The sequence below is a fragment of the Mycteria americana genome, chromosome 10 (assembly GCF_035582795.1).
Source record: "Mycteria americana isolate JAX WOST 10 ecotype Jacksonville Zoo and Gardens chromosome 10, USCA_MyAme_1.0, whole genome shotgun sequence".
NCBI lineage: Eukaryota > Metazoa > Chordata > Aves > Ciconiiformes > Ciconiidae > Mycteria > Mycteria americana.
In genome coordinates, this window is record NC_134374.1 from 20,049,311 (window position 1) to 20,077,259 (window position 27,949).

The following is a 27,949-nucleotide window of genomic DNA, read 5'->3' on the forward strand; positions in this document are numbered from 1 at the left end:
ACCATGTTAAGACTGAGCAGAAGCTCACGTTCATTGGAAGTTAATGGTGCCCACGCACTTCACTTGCGCAGTCCCATAGCTCCTCCCAGTGGCCATAAGCTTGCCCTAGCCCATTACTAATTTGAAACAACCAATAAACATCTCAAATGAATAACCTACAAGTACCATTAAGGCACAGATACTAGCATTCTCTGAACTTACAACTACATCAGACATCACGAACTTAGAAGGTTTCTACATGAAATAGTACGCTGTTATCTATATTTGAAAACTGCTTTAAAACTATTCCTAATAGTTTGGATATAAGTACACAACTTAAAGCAAAGCCACAATTCACTTTCACTGCACCTAATAGTATGGTGCCCTGTCTTTTCATTTGGGTCATCACAGTTTGTCACTCTGATATAGAGCAACAGTACAAGCAACTCTCTGCAGAGCTATGAAATTCAGTGAGCATTCACCCATCAGCCATACTCCACATACCTCAGAGGAGTCACAGATGCCCTTCTCGGACCTGCCCTCATGACAGGGCCAAAAAAGAAAGAGAACACAGCAGTTACCTACTGCCACCTCCTGCTGTCATTACATAAATCCACTGAGCTTAGCATGCATTTTCTGAAAGTTCTCATGGAAAGAAAGCTCTCGCTCAGCAATGTGCAACCCACAGACTTTTAAAAAAGAATTTTGTATTGGAACTAAGTTAGCTTCCTGAGATATTCATCCGTCAAACATTAAACACAAAGTTCTGCCAACAAGAATCTCATTTAAATATTCATTATAGCATAGCATATCAACTGTATTTGTAAAGTAAAGGAGAGGAACATCATCTTCGCAACTCTAATAGAGCCATGACTTTAACTCAAGTTTAATATTAAACCATGTACTGCTAAATCAAATGCAGTAATAATTTTACACAAAACTAGATAGCTAAAAATTCACTCTAGTAAAAATTTCTTCAATGTTTACAATAAAAATTTATGTTTTAAAACACCATTGCCTTGAACCTTCTGGTAAGTTTTGCAACTGTCTTAACAGGGTAAATGCTGTTAGGAAGAAGAACGCTGTTAAAGTGTGTTTTGTAGTACAACTATCATTAACAGGCAGGTAAGGCAATGAAAATCAAATTTCCTTTCAAACTTCCAGAACATATCACAAGGACAAAAGAAATGTGAACACAACATAATTGGCTTCATTTCTTAATTAGATGCTTTAATTTATAGTAAATTACTGTATTTATTCAGAGGACTGATCTTAAAATAATTCTTAACCTCAGGTCAAGACATCTGCCTTTAAACAGAATATTTTAGTAAGTATACAGACAAACTACTATCATGGTAAACATAGAGTTATTTCTTTTAATTAGGAAAAATTATTTCGCCACTGCCTTCCCACCCTTCTCTTTTTAAGCTAGTCAAGTTTTTAAGTTTCATGCAAGGCTTTTAAAATGAAACTAACAACCCAATGAATTGCCACCATATCGCTTTCATTCATACTTCATATTTAAAAGAAATTCATAGAAGGCATAACCAAAGCAATCATGCACTGTTCTGTCGAGAAGATAGCAAAGCTGAAATTACAGTCTCTGAAAGCCTGATCCACTTTCAACCTGTCTTCAAAAAAGCAAGGAAAAAAAATCATAACACACATAATTTATGGCTCCCACAGCTTGCTTAACCAAGAGAAGACAAAACTCAACTCAGTTCAGCTTTGCGTGGTCTTCCAAAATTCCACGTACCCATTTCACACCACATTTTACTGCATTTTATACCTAGAGACTCAAGCAAAACCTCTTCATACATCCCCTTTCCCAACATCCTTTCTCATTACTCAGCCACAGCTACTTCAATTAAGCTAATAGCTGTAGTTAGCCCTTGACTCCAGATCCTTCTTTCTGTCAACTGCCAGCTTGTCAAAGTTCCTAAATGGCAGTCTTCCCAACACTCTTCCACCCAATTGTCTACTTCAAGATTAACTTCCCCTGTGTTAAAACTCAGCAATCCTTTAACTAACTCAACTTTTTGCCGAAAATAGTAACATGATTTATAAAATAAACATTTTAATTGTTTGATAACTTAAACCTGCTTTAAACAAGACATTTTACCTTTAAGTGCTCACTTGGCAAGTCAAATATCAATTACAGCTGAAAACATGTAGAACTTAACTCTATACAAAATCAGCTAAAATTTTGAGAGCAGTTAGCTACAGGTATCCCCAGAATAAGGGGTGTTATGGGCTCTTGGCAGCATTAAACACTTGGAGCTTACTGCATAGCGTAAGGTGTCTTTGAAAACCAACCAACTGAATCTCCATCACTGCATTGAAAATGTTTTGGATAAAGAATGAATTCCCCAAACTTCATGAGTACTATTAACGATCTAATGTAAACCTACAACATTACCTCCTTCTTCCTCAAAAGCCACTTTTTATCAATGGAAATAAAAATAAACGTTGTAATACCTTTGACCAGTTGATTCTCTTCATTGCAACTTCCAGCTTATACTTTTTCTTCTCCTTCATCCCATGTGGTAATGCTGGTATCACCGGAAAGGGAGCAAAAGGAACACCTCCAAGACCTGGTGGCATTGGAGGCCCACCAAAAGGCGGTGGTGGCGGAGGTGGTGCTGCTCCACCAGGTAGAGGAGGAGGTGGAGGTGGTACTGCTCCACCAGGCAGAGGAGGTGGTGGAGGTGGTACTGCTCCACCAGGTAGAGGAGGAGGTGGAGGTGGTACTGCTCCACCAGGCAGTGGAGGCGGTGGAGGAGGAGGAGGTGGTGCTGCTCCACCAGGAAGTGGAGGTGGTGGTGGAGGTATTGCTCCACCAGGTAGTGGAGGCGGTGGTGGAGGAGGAGGAGGTATTGCTCCACCAGGTAGCGGAGGTGGTGGAGGAGGCATTGCTCCACCAGGTAGCGGAGGTGGTGGAGGTGGAGGAGGTATTGCTCCACCAGGTAGCGGAGGCGGTGGAGGAGGTATTGCTCCACCAGGTAGCGGAGGCGGTGGAGGTGGTGGCGCATTCTCACTTGGTAGGGCTGGAGGTAATGGTGCTACTTCTGTCAGTTGACCTGTCAAGACTGGACCCTGAAATATAAAAGAGGAATTCTTTTCATCAGGGGAGTGAAGGAGATTTACTATGAAGTTGAACCAACTAGCATATCTTGTAGTCAACTGTACCTCAAGACAGTGAGAAATGCAACCATTCTCCTATTTACATGAGAAGCAATAACAATAGATTATACCATGTACCATAAAACTGCCAAGTAAACTGAATAACCTAGCATTTTCATAAAAACAAATTGTTTCCATTTTAAAGAAAATTTAATAGTAGCAGTAACATTTAAGTGAACAGAACAGCATTTTATTTCTTACCAATGCACAAAACATTTATCCCACTTAGGATATCCTGGCAAGCTGGGGCATCAGAGCTGGTAATAACCACACTGAATTTTAACAACACTAATCTGCTGGTGGAAAATTTTCCACAGAAATCACTGAAGCAGCTATTGCAGTGTAAGAGGTTATGGGACCACAGTTGTTCATGACTATCCTGACATCTCGGGGGGCAAGGTATGATAAAAAAAAAAAATCATGCTTTCTTTTAAAGCTGTCTGCAGTTGTTTCTGTGGTGACAGGAAGAAAGAGCAATTGCAATACCCATTCCAGTAAGTTTTAAAAGGAACAATGAAGAGAAACAGCAGCATTTTAAACCATCAGAGAGCTTTCTGTAGCTATAACATGATCCTAGCCTAGTACGACTTCCTCACATATATTTGTCCTTCAAAACTACCTGTTAAAAAGCAGCATCAGGAGCTATGCACAAACCTCCATATGAGCTCATATCCTATTTCTTCTACTAACTAATTTTTTATTACAAAATTATTATGTAATATAGGCTGTTAATTTAATCTCATTTGCATACTACTTTCCTACGCAATTATTTACTGTTTCTAGTTTAAAGGAAGCATGAGTTTGTTTAAAAAAAAAAAAGCTGAGAAAAATCTGAGTGCATCTAAAAATAAATGCCACAATATATTGTATGGGGAGCATAACACTAGAGAAAAAAAGGCATAGATACTAGAAAGTTCATGTGTGTCACTTAATTATACCATTATTGTGAATGTGCTGTAATGTCTGAATAATCTGAACTGTGTTAGAATCAATATAACAGGATTAATAATTAATTAGACTAAAAAAATTTTTGGCTTTGCACAAGGCATGTGTTTCTTTGGCCCACAAACTACTACACAATTTGTAATGCAACAATTGGTACAGAACTCAATTAAAACAGACTGTCAAATTTCAGCGTAACATTGTCTTGTAGGTATTTGAAACAAACATTAAAATTGGTAAGAATGAAGTACGAACAGAAGTGTCCGTGTGTGAAAACAGAATAAGAAACTATAAGACACCACAGGTTACAAGAATGACTTGTATTGATAGCAAAGGACACAATGAACAGCCATCCAACTATTAAATGCAATGTAATGTGCTTACATTAAGATGAGAAGGCCAGTGCTCTGATAAGGTTATAGCACAGACAACTTGCCAGCAGAAGACCAGCATCCTCGAAAGCAGGATGGTGGCAACCAGGTTATAGCACATCATATGCTATTCTTCCTCTTATTATCCAAATAGGAAGTGAGACCATAGGCATTAAGATATCCACAATGAGGAAAAAAGGCAACAGGCAGACCTTGCCTAGCATTGAAGGAGTAAGAAATAAGCCAGGCTGGCTGAGGCAGAAAGATCAAACCATAGTATCTGTTCATTCCTAAAGGGTATAAAAGACCTGTCTAAAACCCAATTCATGGTCATTAAACAAAGGAAACCCAAGAGATATTGTGAGGGCTCAACAGGCAGCACTTCTTGTCCTCTCTGCTTCACTAGTGATCTGGGACAGATCACTTGGAGATACAGTTTTGGTGCTTGTGAGCAAAATTTATGAGGAAATGAATGCAAGTAAAATCAGCTTTGCTGAAATTAAGTATCGCATTCCCCTTCCATAAGGTCTTGTATTTTTTTATATTTATCTATGAGACTGTATAAAGCTAGTGTAATATTCATTTTACAAATGGCTACAGTCCAATATCCAGAGTTAAGAAAAAAAAGTGTTATCAGTTGTATGCACATGCTGAAAGGTATGTATATTGTGCATGCACAGCAATCATGATTTCCAATTCTGCAATTCAAGTGTAAAGCCTTCCAAAACAAATACTTTCTGCAAAACATAGAGAAGTAGTAATGTTAAAGCATGAACAAGTACTTGGAGAAAAAAAACCTCGGGCTGGATTCAAACTTTTCATAGCCTAAGGAAATTTTTTCCTCAATAAAGCAAATACCTGTGACAGATGTTGAATGTACTACTATTTGAAAAAGTGTTACCTTCATTAACTATCCTTAGTAGTTTATGCTGGCTTAAAAACAAATAAATATAACTATAACATACATTTCAAACTCCATAGAGACTATACACTCCAGGGCAATTTCTCTTCAATTCTTAATAAATAAATAAATAAATAAATAAAATTCAACTGTGGAACGTACTGTGATTTAGTTTTATTACCTGGGTTCGTAGCTGTTTGATTTCTGTTTCAAGTTCTTTGATTTTCTCTTCTCGTATCTGAAGCTCCGCTTGTGCCTCTTGTCGAGCTGTGAACTCTTCATCAAACTGTCATGATTAACCAACACAGAACTTTGTCCATTTATGTCCACACTAGATATTATATTTTCAGGAATTCTTTGAACAATATCACAACTAGAGCAACAGATGCACTTTTAACTTAAAAAAACCCCAACAAACTATTTTTCCCGTATGTGTTGTTCTACTATCACATAATTTCTTCCATCAACAAGTCAGTGACACAGAACCACTCAGAGCCAGCTACTTAGTACAGCTCTAAGTTCAACAGGTCTCCCACCCCCGCAACAGAACATTGCAGACTTCTCAAACTAAACTCGAGTATACATCTCATGCAGCGAGCTTAAATATGAAGCGAGATGTGTGCAGCTTCAGCAGTATCATCCATAAAATAACAAAAGAATAGAGGTATCCAAATATGTTAATGACTCCTTTAGTCCTGATGTCCCTATATAAAACAGAAGTCTAGTTTACAACATGATTGTGAGAAATTTGCTGTATATTTTCATCCTGCTACTGTTTGCTAGGCTTAAGAGATTATTAGCATCTTTAAAAGCTTCTGTTACTCATTCTTCCATAGGACAAAACAACTTATCACTAGGAAGAACACGTGTTGACTGCCACTAACAAAGTACATTATGATAAATAACTCTGCCAGGGAAGCATCACAACAATTCACTTTCTATAAAGCTCAGACACCATAACTCCTATTAATAATACATCCACATTTAACATTGAAGAGAGAAAAGCTAATGATTTCATCCAATCCTTCATCTGAAATTTGTAATCATCATGTTCAAGAACATGTATTGCCTTTTGGCCTGCAAAAGGCTTCTTAGACCAGGCCAGCAAAAATCAAAATTGTGTATGCTTTTAATACACAACAACATGGTATATGAACTTTAGTACTATTGCAGCTAATATAGTACATTCAGCATTACATATCCTTAGATAGGATGTGATGAGCCGAGATTAACAAGTTATCCATTAACATAATCTAGGAAACAGGAATTTAAGTAACTTGAGAAAACATGTTGTATTTTCAGCACAAACACCAATAGTGATAAAGCAGAAGGATAAGCATCAATTTCTTTAGAAATACCCCAAAAAAATTTTATTACAAGAAATATACTGAGCTGCAATTCTTCCTACAGAAATAATTTTAAATGTCTAACCTCTCCTGCATCTAGTAATAAATGAAAACTACCCATGACCAAAATAGGACTTAGTTATCAAGTTCCTAATAAAAGAAAACTGGACCAGAAGAATAAAATTTTTAGCAAAACAGGTTCCAAAATGCACTGTAAGATTCCTAAACATGAATAATAAGGAAATAAATTACTCTCCCTCATAAGGTAATAATTTATCATGGACATTATAAGACAATAACACAGTATTTTAATGTTAGCATCTCTGTGCCTAAACTGTCGATGCTTTTTCAAACATTGAATGACAGTGCTTTTCAATAAGTTTCTTCAGGTTCTAAAACAAAGCTAGATGAAGAGTTATGAACATTTTCCCCCCGATTTTTTTTTAAGCAGATACCTGCACTTTAAGTATTTAACTATGACTAAGTATTTCAAGACAAAATAGCAACAAGTGGAATTTTTCCCATCAGTTATCTACAGCAGAGGAACACAACTGAAGATACGTACACCTAATACTACTCATCTGCTTTTGAATTCAGAGTAAGCTGAATCTGAGCCACACACACACACCCTGAAAAACCTAAAACCCATAGAGCTACTAAATATGAAAGAACATCCTGCCTGTGAGATACAGTATTTCCCCTTTTCCACTAAGTTCCTACTGTGAAACAAGCCTACTGTGTTCCTTTCAGGCTTCTGTTCCATACCTTAAAAAGAGTGGTGATTAGGACTTACCTTTCTGGAAAATTCTGCTGCTTTCTTTTCACTCTCTTCTACTTTAGCTTTGTCCACACATGCATCTAGAATTTAAATAAAATACCACACAGAAGTCAGGTAAAATGTATCACAGCTGTGAGGTGCCTTCCAACCATAATTACCCTATGATCCCATGACACAAAGCAACAGACAAAAAATACAATGAATTACTAGGTTGATCTGACCAAACATTTGGTGAATTATTTTGATGAGCCAAATCTGTTAATATAAAAAAAGGGGTGAGGACACATGACCAAGAAAGTTGAAAATGAATCATCATAGTTGTTTTATCTCTGACAGATCTGAGTTTGCAGGCCCTTCTCTTTTATATGAATCTACTACTACATTAAAAAAAAAAGGATTTTCACACCAGTATGAAGTAATAGTTACTTCTGAGGTTTCAAATCAGAAAGCCTCCTTTCCAGATTAGGAATCCAAAATCAAGCATTTCCTTTCTTCAGTAAGATTATTTTGTAGGCAAGGAGAATTTGGACAGACTGTGAAGCACAGATTTCTTCACTCAACAATGGTGCGAGGCACTTCTATTGACATCTCATGCAGTATAAATGCAGTATAAATTTCATGCAGTAAAATGACATTTCATTTTATAAGCGAGGTAAACACAAGTAACTATATATTATAAGTAGAATTGGCATGGAGAGACAAACCAGTTAACCCTAAAACTAGCAGGTCAGAAGGCAAGGTGAGGTAAGATCTTAATGTAAGATCAAGCGATCACATTCCTAGAGTCATAAGTGAATACAAAATGCAGAAATACTTCTTAGATACGCAGGATATCTTTTAGAAAGCAATTTCCCCTCCCCCCAGTCAACCTGTGCAACATCCTTTCTTTGCTCCTTTTGTCACATCACAAAAAAAAAAAACCACACAAAAAACACAAAAAAAAAACACCCAAAAGCCACCCCCCACATTTTCCCAAATGAAAATGTTCTCCAAGAGCAATTACTTCCCCTTATGAATATTTACTCCAGAGATGGCCTTGTATTTCAAGAATACAATCTACCCCACGAATCTTAAGAAGAGCATAAAACAACACTTGTAAATACTGATAACTGCCATTTCAATGATACAGTATATATTTACCTGCTTCTTTCCACATGATATGAACATCCACAGTCCCTCAAGGCTTTAACTGATTAATTTACCCTAAACTAACCTCAAGTACTTGGAAAATATTACAGAAAATATTCTTAGAATGAACCATATAACAATTATAAGTCCCCTAACAATTAATGCTAATGGAAATTTTGATATTTGTAACAGACCTGAAATTCGCAGAATTTATGAACAAGCAATTTTTGGTTAAGACTATCACATTCAGATACAAGTCAAGCCAAATTTGGAGAAGCAAACTTCATCAGTGTTATTTTATTAAAGCCTGTAGAGCTTGATCTGGCCTTCTCCACATGCTTACATGCATATTTCCAGAAAACTGAAAAAATTCACACAGTTAATTTAAGTTTAGACAGAAGCATACAAAGAAAAACATGCACTTCAGTAAAACAAGGTAAAATTGCTTATAGTATACAAACCAATAAGATGAGTAAAATCCACGTCCATTCTTCCTCGACATTTAAAATCCGGGTCCATGCCACTGCAGTGCAATACTATCTGTGATACGCATTCTTCTATTATCTTGTAATACTGAGGTCTAACAAAGAAAACATTTTACAAGATAATAAGAACATGAACAATCATTTATGAAATACGGAGGGGAAAAAAAGGGGCAACTTTAACTCCTAATATATGAATTATACAATTGCCAGTAAAAGGATCAAGCTAAAAGTCTTATTTGTACTTCGGCTAATAAAGCACTGTTGTCAGTTTCTCAGAAGGATATCTGACATTCAGGACTCCACAAAATATTGTGCACTCTTCATTTATCCTTTACCAGACAATAATCAATAAAACAAACAACGTCTTAATATTTTCAATATATGCTGCAAGAATTATTTAGCACATTCCCAACACAGTGAATTCCACCACTTGCAACAGTACCAGTATTCAACTACTTAGAAAATTAGTTAATTATTAACTTAATTGCTTGATATACATCTCTACACAACAACATCAGGAACCTCTAAGATTAGGGGATTCTGTGCTCAAAATTCTTAGTTCTTACCAGTGCAAGGTATTACATCTCAATTTCACATACCATTGAGTTCTCACAGTAGGAAACCCTCAAACCTAAACTGATGATATTCCAAACTTTCAAATTTAAAAAAAAAAAAAAAAAATTGAAGATTTCTCAGGTTATATTTTACTTCTTAATTTTATCATCTTGCATATCAATTGTTTTTATCATACCTTTACAAAAAAAAAATTACTTCTCAAAACAAGATTTTGTATGTGGTATTTTGACACTGCTAAGACACTATGAGGTGCACATAAGAGAAGCTTACATTGAAAAGACAAGATGTAAGGCACTGTGGAAGTATTTTCAGTTATTGGTTATACAACTAACTTTCAAGTTCTTTGAAGTCATGAAGCTATCAAACTTGAATAAAGGAAAAAGTGTTCAACAACTTAAGAGATTTTGGGATGAGTGTGTTAGAATAAGGTTCAAGTCTTTGAAATAAGCATTACTATATTTAACAAGATCTTTTAAATATCAACGTTGAGCAGAAAGACAAATAACGCATCAGTTACCGAGCAAGTATTCATGCGTGAATATGAGCTATTCAGTTTACCAGGGTCTTGATTTCTATTCTCCCCCCTCCAAAAATCAAACCTGACAGCTGACACTTACCGGACGTAGTAATCACTCCGGATGAGAAGGAAATGTTGGAGAATTGACAAGAAATAATTTTCAGAAGAAGTATCTTTCAACATATTATACAGCAGATGAAATACTTCATTCACATCAGTGCAAACATTGTTAAGGAAATACAAGGACTTAAAAAACAAAAATTAAAAAAAAACAACCACAACCCATTACACAACAAAACACCCACCCCACCCTAAACCCAGTTCCCTAGATGTTGTTCATATCATTCAAGTAAAGCCTTTCAACACTCTGAACTACTATCCTTATTAGTAAGTATCCTTTTTGCACTAAGATTATTCACAGAAACTGTCTCCTGTTTAACAAATAGGACATATTTCATTACTACTCAGAAAAATCATACTACTTATTTATTATCATAGAATCCTGTAAATGTATTTCACACAAAGCTTTCATTTTTATTCTGAAGCGAGACAGGCCATTGGCAACTACACACTGGTCAAACATTTTAATTTCTTAAAGAAGAAAGCTACCTGTAATTGCCTGTTCTGTAATGCAACAACAGTACTTGTTAGTGATATTATATTCTTCTCATTGATTGCATCTACCTTCCTCTGCTTCTCAAGTACTAGCTACCACTCTCAAAAACTGCAAGCAACCATTCTGAACACAGGTAACTTTAAATTTACTGCTTCTTCACAACTAGAGAAGGCATACATTTTAAGTGCTTCAGAACTTACTAGAAATTTTGTTCCAGCTTAGTTATGAAAACTCATTTTTCTTCAAACTTACAATCTTCCATGGGTGTAATTTTATATCTTCACATGTTACAAGCCAGAGTTTAGCTTAGTAAATGTTATTTATGAAAAATTAATTCAGTTCCCAATGACTTACATTTGGCATACAAATTTAAGTACTAATTTTCTAAATGTTCTTTAACAAAACACAAGTGGAAAGAAATCTGCTTGAGAAAGTCCCTGGTAAGATACACAACTGTGGCAAATAAACTGCACATAGAGCATTCTAACTTACATTGAATAAAGTTATTAAACAATGCAACAAGTTATAACACCATTTCTATAAAGGATATTCCATTTCAGCTCTGATATCATTGAGACGATGTGACAGTTCAATTAAGTCTTCTTCTTTGTTCTCATCAAACACTTTCAATTGAATATCAAGCTCTTCATTATCCTTATCCTTCAAGCCCTATTTTTCAAGGCATAGTATATCTTAATTTTCCCTTTTTTAAAGCAAGAATTCCCCCCCTTCAAAGATTATATCATGACAAAATAAGACATAAATCTTTGGAACAGGAGTAAGCTGTAACTCAGTGCCTGGAGTTTATAATTGCACAGCTGAGAAAAATTAAGGCAAAATATCAGCAAATATAGCAGGTATGGGCTGCAGAACAAACATGAAGCCTTCTAATTGAGTTGAGTTCTCTTAATGGGACATAGTCAGCAGTTTATGCTTGTTAATGTCAGAGTTTCTTTAAAAAGTAGCATAAGGATATTTCAAAACATTAATGAAAGTGAACTTAAGAAGCCTAAAGAAGCATAAAGATATGCTTACAACTTCTGTTATTAAGTTAATCTAGATCATAGCATAAAAACCATCCATAGTATATCGAGAAATACTTACAAGAGAAGTAAAAAACCAAAACAAAAATTGCAGGAGGGAAATATTTGTTTTTCTTTTAAGAAATACAAGTAATCTCTCTAATACACTTCAGAATCAAGTTTAGCTTCCTACTAGGCAAATCACAAAAAAGCTAACTAGTTCAAAAGCCATTAGTGTGAATGCACTCCATGCTTTAAATGAAAATTGGCCTGGAATTGTCATAACTGGATATGCACAAACTGAATGGCAACCGTCTATGTTATCCAAAAAAAGAAACTTATACCAATTCTAACGTTTGAAAACCAGAGAAGGTTACTTTGAATCTGGACAGATTAAGAGAGAGAAAGATGCATCCTCCTCCTGATTGTTTTTTGTTCAAGAAACTCTCATTCATAAATTTCTTGAAAATTTACCCCTAAGCACAGATATGAGCACCAAGTGTTTCTAAGATGCTTTATCATTAAGAAAGTTGCTTTCTAATGCAAAAAACCTCCTCTACCTTTGACATTCATTCCCTGCAGAATTAAATTATCTGAGTTCAGTGTGTATGTTGTAATTAATACCTTACAAATAAACAAACAGCAAGATGGTATTGACCATTTTAGTTGATATTACAGCTTACATGAAATATTAATTAACCTTATTAGAGACAGAATTTCAACACAATAGTTCAACATTTTTAGAAGATATTGTTATCACTAAATATCAATTGCTTTAAACTCATATATCTGTATGTCAGTACACTCTACAAAGTTTTATATCCTGATTTATTACAGTTCAGTTTATTTGCCACCTAACCCACCCCCAATTCTTAAAGTTTTTAAGCATTTATTCATTGTGTGAACTTTCAGTGGATTAAAAATACCCAAGAGTTGTTCAGGCTTTCTGATGTTCTACAGCAAATAAAGACAGTAGATCACATTAATGTATCTACGTGATACAAAACCTAAATACATACCCTAAGAAAAATTAACATACACACATCAGTAACAGTTTCAAAGCTGAATGTGCTAAAAAGTGGAGGTTTTTATTCCTGACAAATGTTGATGATCCAAAATTTCGTATCTTAAAAAGTTACAGCAGTGTAAATTCCGTTTCAGACAAATATAAGCAGGTACTCTTTAATTTCTCTCATCTTTTGTGAGAAACTGCTGAGTAGCTTAATTATACATATTCTTGATGTAAGCATCAGAATGGTTTCTTGGTTAAGAGCTATAAATCTACCCCTAAGTCCCAAATATTCATACACAACTACCCATAAAAGCATACTTCTGTGCAGCTGCATGAAGACATGGAGTCTCAAAGAGAAAGAAGGAGTCGATTTGATTTTTCCTTAAAAACTCCAATGCATTTTCAGAAGGCAGATTAAAGAAAAACACATTTCACAGAAAACAACAGGAACGGCATATAAAAAGGAAGTTAATCCAAGATTGGTTCCACAGCCAGACTCACGTTCACTGCATGTGCTTTGAGCTCATTATGCTAAATTTGACTACCCTAATTTAATTTCTAATATATTGACTTATTTCAACTACCATTCTGGTTTACATAGCTAATGAGAGCCTAATTTGCAACTATGCAGAACGAAAGCAGATTCGGATTGATAGTCCTTTCCAGGTCTGACCTTCCCCACCCCCAATCTTTCACATCTGCTACTCTCAGTAAAACAATTTGATTATCTTCAACACTCACAAACAGTTAACTGTGATCAATTCCTACATACAAATGACTTACAGGTAATATTTTCTTCAGGCCACAACGCAAAAACTCATTTCTCAAGTGTATCCTGAAATCAAGATCTTCTGGAGATGTAACAAGGGCATTGATAAGCTGCATACATGCTACCTGTTATCAGAAATATAGGAAAACACTTTTAGTATTTATAGAATGAAAATAAATACTGTTTTTTACTATTTCAGTTTAATTATAAAACCAAATGTCAAGAGATGGATATTATTTACTATGTGGCACACATGCAACACTTGACTTTGGTTAATTTAAGCAACATCAAACACTGCTCTGTTTTCATATTGTGAGTGCTTCTGCTATGTCAAAATGGTATCACATAAAGGATCATACTTCGTTTCAGAAAGTTATTCCCACACTACAGTTCCACACTGCAACTCCTTCTCTTTCTCCTCAGTATTCATCAATTTGAAAAGAACCTGTTTTTACAGTAATCAAAAATTTAAAAAAAAAAAAAAAAAAAGAAAACAACACAACAACAAAACCACCCCAAAACCACCCATAGACAAAATAATTCACATCACCAGGTGTCTTTTCTACTTCTGCACAGCACTTTTGCAAAATGCCTGGAGTCTCAGGATATTGGCTAATGCTTTAATTGAACAGCTGTGCACTTTAATTGATTTACTTTGAAGCAGGTAGACAGTAGCATAATGCCAAAAGTGCTGATCCACGTTAAAAGGCTAAAGTGGGACTCCAGGGAAATATCAAGTTTAGTAAAAGATGTTAACTGCAAATGTAGTAGCATTAGAGTAGAAAAAAATAAATAAATAAAAACCAATAGCTGCAGAGAAAAAGTCAGATAAAAGCACCCTTCCTGTTTTAATTACATTCACTATTTAGTTTTAATGGAACACCTTATGGAGTCTTAAATTTCTATTAAAACATTCTTTCAAAGGCACTCCCTTTATATAGCTGCATCTTCAGATAATGTAGTATCATCATGCTCGCTTGAATGATTCTTGTTATTTTACTACTATGACATGACTTAACAAGCCAAAGTACATGTCCAATCCGAAATTAATAGAGAGAAGAGGTGCCATCTGCTATGATTGCTTTTGCCAGAAGAGACTCTGACTTAATGGCTTGTGCTGGTACATTACAAGTAAAGAACGATTTTGTCAGAAACAAGTTAATGAGTCTTGCAATTGTACCTTTACTGCAATATAAGTGAGGTTTTGGGGCAGGGGGGAGGGGCAGAACTGTTGTCTGGTTGGTTGTTTGTTTTAAATCAACGAGGTCATAAAGTAGGAGACAACTTCAAAATGAATTCTTTTGTGATGGCATTATTAAGAATAGAATGCCACTTATAGCAACTTATTGAACATCATTAACTCATCACCTCAGAAACAAGAACTACTGATGGTAAACATAGTGTTAAGACAACTATAGCTAACACATATAGGATCTAAAAAATGGAAAAAGTTATACCTTCCATGCAGGTATACCTCCCCTGCCTGCATTCTACTTTCCCATATCTCTCAGCCCTAATACCTTAGCAATACAAAATTTGTATAAATACTGTATTATGAGAAGGAAATAAGTCAAAGTCATCCTTTAGTAGGATATTCAGCCACTTGGTCTCTATGCAAAGACTTGCAGTTACCAAAAAAAAGCAATTAAAAAAGCCTGCATTCTAATAGCAGCCAAAACTCTTGGGCTATTCAGGTGTATACAGAAAATAAAAAACTCTTCAGTGACACATAAGCAGCAATGAACATATGACATAGGACATGACTCAGTAAAGCTCACCGGCACAGGAGACTGTTTATTTTATTATTTGATAAAAATAATTTTAAAAATTCACTAGATTATCCCTAGAGATGCATCAGTGGCTAAAGAAGGGCAGACATCAAACACACACCAAGGAACGCACAGTTCTTGTTGACAAAAGTAGCAATGATATCCTGCTGCACACTACTAATCTCAAAAGGTACCCTGCCAAAAATGGACACACCCCATCCATATTTGTCATAGTTATTATCTATCTGAATATTTAAGAGGCTGCATATATTGCTGCCCAAAGTCCCAGCAGTAGTTACACAACTGCATGTATATCTTACAGATTTCTCAGAAATGGAAGAAATCTGCATGCCTGTCCTAAGGAAACAGTGTTACATTTTATAACAGAAGGACTCAAAAGGACAGATTAGCATAAAAAGTAAATTACTACACTCTACCCACAAGGCAATAGCACTGTAGTTCCTGAAGTAATTCTTTTCAATACATGACTTTGTATGAAATCTAAGCACGCCCTGCACAAAGACAGTTACATTAAGCTATACATCCATCTTCAGCTGACTATAAAGCCAGTATACTAAAGGTGAAAACTATAAAAACGTGTGCTTGACACTGATCAGTTTTGACTGTGGCTTATTTCTGTTTAATGTAAGAGGATGGATGTGTTAAGAGGATGGCTATGTTGCATGACATTGAGCTTTAAATATCTAAAACTAGCAGTTTTACTCCCACTCAATTTACTTCTCATATTACTAAATGATTAATAAAGTACACTGTCCTTGTGTCATTAATTTTTCAAAAAGAGGTGAACCATTCAATTTACCAGAGACAGGCTAGGATTTAACCTAAGTTGTCATTACCAGGAAGAATGATAACAAGTTACCAAAATCCTTCATAGACAAAAACTTTTGACTGCAGTTCCTAGAAAATTTCAGTACAAAAAACCCCCTTCAAAATACTTAACTATTTTAAGAAGATCTATGCTTATCTATTTCTTCATTCAGTAATATTACAAAAAGGTGAACGATACTGGAAGTATGTTCCTGCCACAGGTACTTCAAACAGTAAGGTACTTGAAGCGTGTGCTCAGTTAAGGCATTCCAGTTGCAGTTCCAAATTAAACTCTAATACTCACTTCAAGGAGCACAACACAAACTTGTTCTGTCTTTTTACAAATATATTACTTCGATGGAATCAGTTCAAAGCCATAAGTACAGGACTTTTTGTTTATTTTGGGTGGGGCAAGATTGGGGGGGGGGGGGGGGGGGGGTGTTAAACAAGCAATCCTGAAGAGGACTTTTTCATGCTTCTTCCCCAAACCCAAAAGATATACAGGGAGCACTGCCTCCAACTCCTTAAATTCCAACTTCCTCAGGGCTCCAGTAAAAATAACTAAAACATTTCAGAGCACAGACTGCGAGCTGAATTTTTATTGGTCCGTTAAACCACACAAACTTCCCGGTCAAGAAGATTAAGCAGTGACAAAGATAATAAAATGCTTTCACAGACTTATTACCTGAGCATTACATCTGGCATCGAAGAAAAGGAGTATCACTAATTACTCTCTTTTTATTAAGGTCAAGACTTTTTAATCCTATTTTTGGGACAAGGAAGTGAGTTTCTTGGTTTCACATTGTTAACAACTAGAAAATCTAGTATCAGCAGGCCATTTCTATCTATTTTTCCTCTTTTACTGAACACAGAAGTAATAGCACTAAAAGATTTTGCTGGTAAATAATTTAAAGATCATAAAATAATACACAGTCTTCTAGTATTTTAGATTATTTCTGAAGTATTAGTGAGCATATAAAAAAGTAAACCCACCTGCAGTTGTAAGAATTCATGGTTTTCCAGTCCTTCAACAATCTGAGAAAAACGTTCCCTATTGTGCCTTTCAGCAGCAGTTGTTATAGCACCTAAAAGCTTGTCCAGACTAAGAGAAAGATTAAACCGTCAAAATGCGTACCGCAGTCAACTTTCTCATTTTAAAGATACTTAGCCCACTATTTACACAACTCAAGACTTTAGTGCACCGACAGAGAATCTGAATGCATTTATCTACACTTATCTATACCAAGTTGAAAACAACCCAAGAACCAAGTGTTAAAATGTCTGCAAGATTAATGTTGAATTTAAAAAAAAGGTCAATAAATCTCTAAATTATTGTGACATTCAGCTAAGAAACAACCGGGGGGGGGGGGGGGGGGGGGGGGGATCACTACCGTTGCAAGACTGTGCACTAGGTACTAGCTGACATGTTTGACATCTGGGAATTCTAATAAATTGTCTTTTGAGAAATCAAAATGTTTTTATCTATCTATTGCATATAAGACATGCAGTTTGCCATTTTTAACTTCAGTAAACTAAGACACTCAATAATTCAAAGCAAACGTATGCCAACTGATTATCTTTGTTTTGAAAAGCTCATGGACATGTGCTACATAACTCCATAACTTTAACTATTCAAAACTTCAGCTATAAATGTAAACTTTTTGCCCCTGTCAAATTTGTTATGTTTAGGTAGAGGTGATATTTTAAGAAAATCCACAAATATATTTATTTCTAGATTATTACTATCTTCTAAAGAAATGAAAAAATCTTAACATGTGGTGTCAAATCATTAATTTTCAAATATAATACATTCATCTCCCCTCCTCTGAGGAGTTGTCCCAGTCTCAATCCTCCCCACAATGATAGGTTCAGTAGTGCCCCATGCTAACACACATTGTTCTAAATCATCTTTAAATCTGACAGCTTTCCTTGTGGCAATTAAAAGTTCACAATTCCTGATCATACTCATCAGAATATATGAAATAACTTATATATTCTTTTTTTCAGCAGCCATTTATGAACAGTTATGGCTCATTAAGCCTTCTCTTCTCTATAGTAACCAATCATAGTCCTTTCAGACCTTCCATTTAAGCCACGGTTTGTAGATCTCTGCTCATTTGCTTTTGTCTGATTTAATACTGGATTAATGCATCAGAACAAGTGAAAGTCTCTTTTCATTTAAACTACATTAAGAAAGTAAAGACTTAACAGGTTACATTTGTTTCACTGACAAGTTCTCTCACCTGTGTCCAAACTGACAACTCCCAAGCATTCAAAAAAAAAAAAATTTTGTTTCAGTATCTTACTTACATATTTTCCTCTCCAACAATGCAGATAGCAGAAAGTATTTTCACTGTTTCGGTCATCATGTGTGGTTGCTTTGGATCAATTGCTCTTGCTAACAGCAAGAGACTTCTTTCATCTCCTAGAATCCTTTGCAATCCGTACTTAAAGAAACAAAAAGCTTACAGTGAAAAGACTGCAATTGCCCTGAATAATCATCATCATCTTTGGGCTTCAGATCCTTAGGAATCCTCACACCCCCTCCCCCCCATATCAAGTTTGGCAACACTCTACTAAAACCTTCTGGCTATTACTGCTTGGGGACACAAATCAGTCTTACTCATCTTACGCTTAAGGCTTTCTCCTAGGAAAGAAAGAGAGTCAGCTCCTAAGGAAGATACTGTATCTTGTAAAATCAGGTATCCACCAAAAGACAAACCAATTTTTATTTTCAATCTATTATCTGAAACACCTCAACAGTATGAAAAATTCCTTCATTTTTTTTCCTGTAGCTGTAAAAGCTCCTGGCAAGCTGAAATAATATTTTCCACACAATGACCGATAGAGGTTGAAATTCTTTTTTGAAACAACTATCTTATTTTATTTATTGTATATTCTATTTCACTTTCTGTACAGCTAAATCAAAAAACACTTACACATTGGCATTTATTTAAAAGTGGCATTATTTTTCTTTTTCATTTTCATTAACAACAGGATAGTTGGCAAATCAGTATCTAAGTGTTTGAAGTTACACTGTATGTGTAAGAATACCAGGGGGGCAGCATGTGACCATTTAAGTTTACTTTTCCCACTTCATCAGACAGGCTATTCTGTAAGTGAGGTTTTACTAAACTGAGTAACAGTAGTTAACAGTAACTTTCATGCACAGTTATATTTGTTACAGGTGGGGGGAATAAATCATTATAACAACACTTTAGATTCTGCTATGAATAAAGCAAAATTACAAGCTTAACACATCAACTTCTAGAAGCAGTACCCACAGTTTGTGAACATGAGTAACCCATGTTAGAAACAAGTTAAATACAACTTAAACTAGACCAAAGTTTTATCCTTTACCCACTACCTACCAACTTAAAAACTGTAGCTAAAAAGATATTAAATCATACTCAATTTAAAATCACGTGAAAAGTAGATTAACAAAAACAATCACGTATTGAAATCAGAATTTAGAAAGAAATACTTTCCTTTGAATTTCACAAGCAATTAATTTCCTGATTCACTTACCTTAAATCCATACTATCATCCTCCGTTTGCCAAATGTTTTACCTCCAAAAATCAATAATATTTAACAAAACTAAGACAAAGTGCATATTGAGAAGGTTTATGAACAAGACTCTCAACAAAAAGTTACACTAAATTTACAACCTACATTTCCAAAGAGTCAGCTGACACTGGATATACAAGCTTTCCTTCCTTTTCTGTGATTCAACATGCTACATAGATCTTGAAGTCAACAAAACAGTCATGCTAAAAGTATCTGAATTTAAAATGTTTCTTACTTTATTGTTCATAAATGCTTTGAGGCACTGGATAAGTTTATATTGATTCTTCTTATCAATACTTTCTTGCCTTGAAAGGGAGGAGGAAAATAACGTAAGTACAAACAATCTTCACAAGCTCCCCCACCCCACCCCTCCCCTTCAAAAGATCCAAGTCCTTACTGTTTCTTGTCCAGAAGCTTTTCCAATGCATCCAACAGAAGTCCAAGACCTTCATGTCCAAAATTGTTAACCCAGCTGGAAAAAGGAAGAAAAATGCTTTTAATTATTTCTTAATCAAAGGTAAAACTTGAAAAGTTATGTCTCAAATACTGCTTGTACATCTCTTCATAGACGCTGCTTTAAGTCTCACTTCCCAGGAAGACCTGATCAACCGCTAAGACAAATGCTTAGTTCCAACAACTAGAAGTTGTTGAGAACCACTGTGAAAGGTGAGAAGGTATTGCAGACAGTTGCAAACATTCCACTTATCCTTTTCCAGTGTGCTGAGAACTATTTTCTCACACCAACAAGTATTAGTGTAATTATTCTAGTTTAAAAAAAAAAAAAAAAAAAAAAAAAACCAACAAACCCACAATTCTTTATTGCTAAGCAAAACCAGCATGATGAAAACTACAGAAGAAATTATTACTTACCTGACTGGATTGCTTGTTAGAGACACTCTCAAAGACTCTAGACAATTAAGAAGCTTTTCCTCTGAAATTCCAGATCGCAATTCATGAATATATTCTTGCGAGGACAGCGTGCATTCATGCTTGCTGTTTTTCAGTCCACCCTATCACGGAAGATAAAATGCTGCTTAATGTTATATTGATCATAGTAGTGTTTAGATTACAACATGTAAGGCCAATATTTTTGTCTGAATTTTAAAATCACAGTTTTCCCTGTACAACTATTAAAGACACTTGACTTGACTTTGATTCATCATAACTGTTTAATAGTTTAGGTTTTGCATCACAAGGGTAAATATTTTTCTGGAATCTTCTCCACTTCTTTGAATGAAGTGCATGTACTACATCTTGGATATAAAAAATTCCCTCATTCAGTTGTATTAACATGTTTAACTGCTACACGCTCTCATTTAACATCTACTTCACAACACTGTAGTGGAAACAACCATAAATAGACATAAAACCCTACACACTTGTTATTAAGCTTGTCTGATCATTCTCACTGTACCTGTCTTCTGTTTGAAAAAAGCTGTGCATTATCACTACGGACATATCCTGACTCTCAAATTAATTCTTTCTTCTACAAAAGAGAGGAAGAAGATAAGCCACTGAAAATGACTTTGAAAAGAGCTGGTATCCACCAACTGTTAAATCAGTGTTTTTAAAATCATGCAGCTGCATGACTCAATGATTTCTTGCTGTACCATAATTCCATGCTTGGCCACTAATAGAGATCTCTGGAGGATCATGTTTGCTACAAAAGAATCATATGGCAGATTTGACAAAGAGCTCATCTCCCTACTGAAGCATCATTAAAGAAGAATAACTACCTACAAGGTATTTCAGTATTAAAATGCCTGATAATCAGGTTTTAGAGCTGTAGTATTCAAAACTATGAACAATATACAAAACATTTTACCAAAGGGTGCAACTAATCTTTTGTACAGCTCTGACAAGTTGCAGAAAAGTAGGCTTATTTTGGAAGAGTGGTTTTGATTAGTATGCAGTTCCTAAAGCTCCTTAGCTCTAAACAGTCTATTGAAGAAAACCTGATAAAGATGTCATGGGTGTAAAGGCAATATGAAGAGTGCCTGACCTAGAATAGGAATTAGATGTATTTGGTTTTAATTGTATCAAGAACTTCTCCGACTAATGTAATCTTCTAATTGTCTCTCTTTCAAAAAGTTACACTTTTTATGAAGTTTCTGGTTTGCACTATGCAAATTCTTACCATTCATTTTCCAAAAATGGCACTAAATATGGCTGATGACAAAATGACTTGTCTACATTTAAGTCAATGATTTTGACCTACATACAGTCCAGTATTAATTCATATAACAGAACTATGTAAAAGTTCACAATGTACTTTCAGGTTGTTCGTCCTCACCTCAACAAAACAAAAATCTGACACAGATTGTGAATTCATTAAGACAACAGCGTCCTCTGGACTATATCAACGTTGAAGATGTTTCTTGCTGACACGCATAGCACCTTTAGCTGGACAACGCATGCCAGTTATATATCGAAGGACCAAGACAGACATAAAGATGAGTAAATAGGATATAAAGGAACTACAATCTGTCACTATCAACCTCCTAAACAAAGAGATGCTCTTCCACCAAACAAAAAATAAACAAACAGGTGGAGGTTATCTTTATAAGAGTAGGAACTGACTTTAAATCAGAGAAGTATATTAGCACTACATATTAAAAATCATAATAGTACAGAAAAATCATCACTCTGAAAGACCATAAGGTAAAGAACTGGAAAACAGGAACAACTTCATGCCTTTCATTGTGTTGGATGGAAACCGAAAAAGATTCTATGTGTAACTAATGTACACCATCTACACAATACTGGATACAGTTTTTGTCATTCCAGACAACAGCCATTCCCAAAACCCTAAGAGTAAAAGAAGAAAACAGAAGCACTGCTGTAAGCCACAAAATCTATAGAGATGAGATAATGGAAACTTCAATCAAATGCCATTACATGTTAAGCTAGACCCTGAAAAGCACTCTAGAATGCAAGATGTATTTGTTTTTCTAAAAAGATTATTTCCTGTGGTTAGCCCTTCCACTGTAGTCTGCTGCAAGCTCCAAAGGAGATACCTATTCAGATGAGGCATTAAGGTCTTTGCTACGTTTTCTTTCATATTTAAACCAAGGTGTCCTCTTGCTGCCTCCTCTTTCTATGCATCGAGAACATTAGTGAGGCTCGTCTACTTTCAGAAGACCTATGACTCCCTCAAAAACAGTTAAAATAGGTTAAAAGTTACAGGAATCGGGAGCATGATCTCCTAAACCTCCTTACCATGCCTTACAGGACAGGCATACTTCTCCGTTGTGTGACTAAGCACCTTTACCAGCATAGCAATAAAGAACCATCTCTTCTTCCTTTTTTCCCCTCCTCTTCAAAACAGATGATCATTAAAGGTGGCTCATAAAAATCCATTCTCAAAACATTTCACCCAAATACTCCAATTCATGCTAGAGAATTCTCAGCTTAACAGGATTACTTTCCGTTATTTTCTGCAATCAACTTTTCAGTCTCAATCCACTCTTACTTCTAGCCATGCTAACTGGAGTGCTACAACCAGGTGCTATTTCTTTTATTTCCCTATTCAAAATGAGTTTGATTTGAATACGACTTTTAAGTAATGCTATGTCTTTACATGGATCAGATTCTAATATATACATTTCTCATTTACTTTGAAGTACAAGGTCTCAGTGAAAGTTATGCTTTATGTGACAGCATCTAATAAAGACAAAGGCAAAAGTGAAGTACAAAGAAACTCAGAGGATTAGGTCCCACACCAGAACTTTCAGAGATTAAATCAATGCACAAGATCAAAAACCTTAGAAATTACTTTATGACCAGTCACCTTTGCAGTATTACAATTAAGGCATAGAATTATTCATTCATGACAACTCAAACACCTGGACAACACATTTAAAATCCCCTTCTCCGAGGAAGTTAGAAGCGATGAAGTTTTAGTGAAAAAACTAAGCTTAAGGGAACTCCTGGAAGTCTCACAAAAAAAACAAGTATATAAAAGAAAACCTAGCTTGCTACCCATTAAGGAGGTAAATCTAACCAATTCAAATCTGTGTGTAGGACACATTTCAGGGTTTAAGGGACAACAGTGACAGACAGACAGGACAGACACAGTGCAGGATACAGTGAAAAATAAACTTAAGCATAGTTTTCTCTCTACACAAACTTTTTTTTAATATTTAAGAAAGCTAGGAAACAAGTAAATATTTTAGATATTTTTATTTCAGTTTATCTTACTGTACTTTGACTCCAGATGATTTCAAAGTTGTTTCAAAGCTAGACAAAGAAATTCCTCACCCAGGACCTTTGTAAATATCAGAAGGGACTTAGCAAATGTTCAGCTTTATACGCTACTCAGATGTGCCACCAGAGGCCTGTAAACAAGCTTGAGAACCAATATCTAACAAAATGGGAAAGCAAAAGCATTTTGACCTCCATGGAGAATAAGCGCATATTCTATCTACTTAGTGGTAAAGAACTATGGAGCACACCTGAACCAAATGGATGGGCTGTAACAGTTAAAATACAAGATCAAAAAAACCCGCACAAACTACTCCTCTTTGAGGCACCAGACAATTCAGACCTCATTAGGTCTTAAGCTAGCTAAAGTCAAGTTCAGCTGAAGAAGTTATAAGCATATTGCTTCCACTAGACAGTGTTTACTTAAGTGAGAATGCTGGCAGCCAGTATCTTTAATAGTAATCTCACAATATCATAGGTGGTTGCTTCTATCCAATTCACTATACCTGTTCCATAAATTGGGGGGGGGGGGGAATCACTCAATAATTATTAAAGACTTGGAAGTAATAACTTATACTTTCCCCCCAGCCAATGACTAACTGAAGAGTTTTCGCATACTCTCTATTAACACAATTCTCTTTCTATCTCAAGCAAAGAAACCACTATATTTTAATTAGAGTATAATAACAAAGTCAGATAATACAAATTTTTTGGGGGGGTGTAGCTTGTTTGTTTTCAGGAAAGCAATAAAAGCATTTTTAATTATTTTTTTTGAACCACATATACTCTACTTGTTGCACATTTGACTTGGAAAAGCAGTATCCTTGTTCAAGCTATGAAGAAACTATCAGCTCCTGAAGTAGAAATTGGAAGTTTACACTGTTCATATCCACTTCACCCTGTAGATACTATCCACTTCACCCTGCAGATATTAGCCAAACACATTCATTCAACCCATTAAAAGCAGAACTAACAAGCTAATCCTACTTTAGACATCTACATTAATGCCTTACAGATAAACAGAAGATGCACAGCTGCCATTTCAATGCAATTATCATTGTCCATAAAAGCAAGTAAAGATTACCTCACAGGCAGCTAAAACGACAAGTGGGCACCAGTGCTTGAGATCCCAAGTAAAACTCAAATAAAGTTAAAGCTCTAAACTCCCCATTAACATGCAAACTTCTTCTCTGCAATTGTCACTACAACCCAACAGTACATCAACAGCCCAAAATTATTCTCCTCCCTAACCACAGTAAAGCTTCAGGGAAATAACTACATATGCCAGCAGATGCAATCAACTCCCAAGGGACGGATCCTATAAAAACACATACTGAGAAGAAGCACACCAAGATGCATGCTATCTTTAAGCAATAATATGCAGAAGCCATACTCCAAGACGGACATTTCTTATTTTACTATTTGGCAAGTTATCTGTGCAAAAACATGCTTTTAATACATAACTATTCTTGCTGTACATCAGACTCCGAATTAAAAGGCACGGGGAAGAAAACAGATATTACAGGAGTTTCTCCACTACCCATTCTGTATATACCAGTTTCTTTTATAAAATAATCTCTTCACAAAGCAGCTGTTCAGGCTAATTCAGATCATAAGAAAATTACATGGCAGCAGGAATTATTTGAAACTGGTTTTAATGCACTGAACTAGAGAGTTAATAATTTTTCCCCTCAAAAATCAAATACCTTTAAATACCTTCACTGTGCTTCCGTATTTTCTCAATCAGCATATGAACCAGTACTGTGTACAAAACTAAAAAGTACTGGTGAATACAGACAGAAAAGTCTGTTTAAAGACCACTCTGAATAAAACAAAGCCAAGAACAATTTCTTTATCCCTATACATTTAAGTACATCTGAGGTAATGATTAGACAGTCTTAAGTCATAGGTTGATCTTTATTCTTTTTACTACAAAATAGAAGTACAGAATATGGCCTAAGTAGAAAGCCTTGCAGTACCTGAAAAGCCTGTTTTGGCTGCAATCAGAAATAAAGTCCATCCATAATTAAAAAGTACACCTTTGCTTTCAGCCATTATTTAAAGTGTATATGTAATTATTCCCCAAAAAATCCTTTTTTCCAGGAAACAAAAATTCGCTGAATTCAGTCCAACAAATCAAGTCCCAAATACTTGTTAAAAAAAAAAAAAAAAAAAAAAATCACTAAATTGAGCCATGACTTAACATAAAATGTAGCTGAGCACTTAATAAGAGAAAAGTTATGCTATGAGTGATCTCATCTTATGCTTATTCGTGGACGTTCTGAATCCTCTATGTTAATCTTATTCTCACACTGATACCCAGCAGCTCACATTGCCATGATAAACTATGAATGCTAACAATTAGGACATTAAAAAAAATCCATGTCTAAACAGAATGAAGTAAGCTAAATACCGTAAATTTAAATTTTTGAGTGATTGCCTTCAATAGAAAGCAAGACAAGTCTAAATTATATTTGTTGCTCACAATGAACGGATGAGTTCTCAGTGAGTGAGGTATTTGGAAATAGATTCCTGAAAAGTTAGGAACAGATCCCTCAAAAGTGCAATCAATGGTCTTATACTGGTAAGATAAACATGACCGAGGTAGTTGATAATTATTTTGATAAAACAAGGATTCAGTTATGCCTACTGAACTTTTAAATCCAAGATAAAAGTCCAAAATATTCCAGCCTAATCTCTAAAAATGGAAGTGTATTCATAAGAAAAAACAAAACTATCATGTTTATACTCACCGGAACTTTACTTCCGACTATCTGCATGCAGTGGTCAGCCAAGAGAGGTTATTGTGTAAAAAAGATAATAATAATACATAAATAAACACAGCAAAGTACTTAGTAGGATGTAGCATCACACAAATTTTTCAGTGTTTAATCATTAGTAGTAGTTACATTCTCTTACTACTATATCAAACTGTTTAAGAGTTACAGCTTCTCAACAGGAAAACAGTAGTTCTACTGTAGGAGAAATATTTTGAAATTCTCATGTTCCACTGCTGAATCATCAGTATTTTACACATTAACAAACAAATAACTAAATATCTAGCTTGACATCTACATCTTGAAAGATTAAGAGATATGCCATTTTGTTAAAATTATCAGGTCAGATTTTTTATATATGACACTGAGAAAACTACAGAAAAAAAACTCATGGCATACTGACTTGTACATATAACAACTTCATTTATTATGGAGCTTTTGATCTATTTAGATGATGTCATCACTGAATTTAATTAAGTTTTCATAATCAAAAACATAGCCTACAGTTATAAATCTAACTTGCATTTCAGAAAATCTTATGTGGGGTTTTTCTTCAACTGCTCAGCATGGATGCTTTTAATTACATGGATAATTAACCAGTGATTTACAGAATGACATCTTCTCTTTTTACTATGGAACAGCATCTCTGCCTATTCATGAACAAGAAGTTGACTTTATGTGGAAGAAACTGTGTAGAAAGGCAGCACACCTCTGCCCTGTTCTATCACTTTGCACAAATGACCATGTTCCTGTGAATACCAGGGCTATGGACTTCTGCCTAAGTATTGTAGGCCTTTCCTTGCAGCTATTTGCTGCAATCTGATAGCAGCCCATTTATTGAATAACCACTTTTATCTGATTAAGAGCCTGAGACAGTATACTTTTGTTCTGAGATCTGAATTTGATTGTATCTGTTCAGCCTCTACCTGCTTCATTTTCTACTCTTATCTCTTCCATTATTCTTTCAGGAAGTCTTTAAGAAGACAGAAGTCCCTGCAAGTCTTTCACAATCACCTCTTCTCTCCTATTCCTGATGAAGCTTCCTCTAGAAGCACAAGATGGACTGTCATCACCAGACAATCTCTTTTCCTAATTTACTACCTTCTTCTCTCACCAATGTTCAACTCATTCAATATGGCATGAGATGTCACAAAGTTCAATTCTGAAACAGAATTCTGA

The 27,949-nt window shown here is 35.3% G+C and overlaps 1 protein-coding gene across 17 annotated transcripts in view; it reads right to left on the reverse strand.

The window, feature by feature from the left end:
- Nucleotides 1-27,949, reverse strand: part of DIAPH2 (diaphanous related formin 2) — a 262,312-nt gene that overhangs the window by 206,608 nt on the left and 27,755 nt on the right. For 4 of the 17 annotated variants that reach the window (XR_012777350.1, XR_012777348.1, XR_012777359.1 and 1 more), the window contains 14 exons: nucleotides 26,747-26,767; nucleotides 20,661-20,800; nucleotides 20,188-20,262; nucleotides 20,026-20,095; nucleotides 18,533-18,669; nucleotides 17,216-17,324; nucleotides 13,640-13,750; nucleotides 11,373-11,491; nucleotides 10,307-10,423; nucleotides 9,090-9,208; nucleotides 7,516-7,580; nucleotides 5,558-5,662; nucleotides 2,847-3,075; nucleotides 2,458-2,807 (listed from right to left, as the gene is read on the reverse strand). Coding sequence is in view for 1 of the 17 variants with exons in the window: in XM_075513467.1 (XP_075369582.1) it covers nucleotides 2,458-3,075; nucleotides 5,558-5,662; nucleotides 7,516-7,580; nucleotides 9,090-9,208; nucleotides 10,307-10,423; nucleotides 11,373-11,491; nucleotides 13,640-13,750; nucleotides 17,216-17,324; nucleotides 18,533-18,669; nucleotides 20,026-20,095; nucleotides 20,188-20,262; nucleotides 20,661-20,800; nucleotides 26,747-26,767 (1,806 nt within the window). In the remaining 16 variants the exon portion in view is untranslated. Of the gene's footprint in view, nucleotides 1-2,457; nucleotides 3,076-5,557; nucleotides 5,663-7,515; nucleotides 7,581-9,089; nucleotides 9,209-10,306; nucleotides 10,424-11,372; nucleotides 11,492-13,639; nucleotides 13,751-17,215; nucleotides 17,325-18,532; nucleotides 18,670-20,025; nucleotides 20,096-20,187; nucleotides 20,263-20,660; nucleotides 20,801-26,746; nucleotides 26,768-27,949 lie in introns of all 17 variants that reach the window. The other 13 variants (XR_012777347.1, XM_075513467.1, XR_012777353.1 and 10 more) reach the window with 12 other exon arrangements.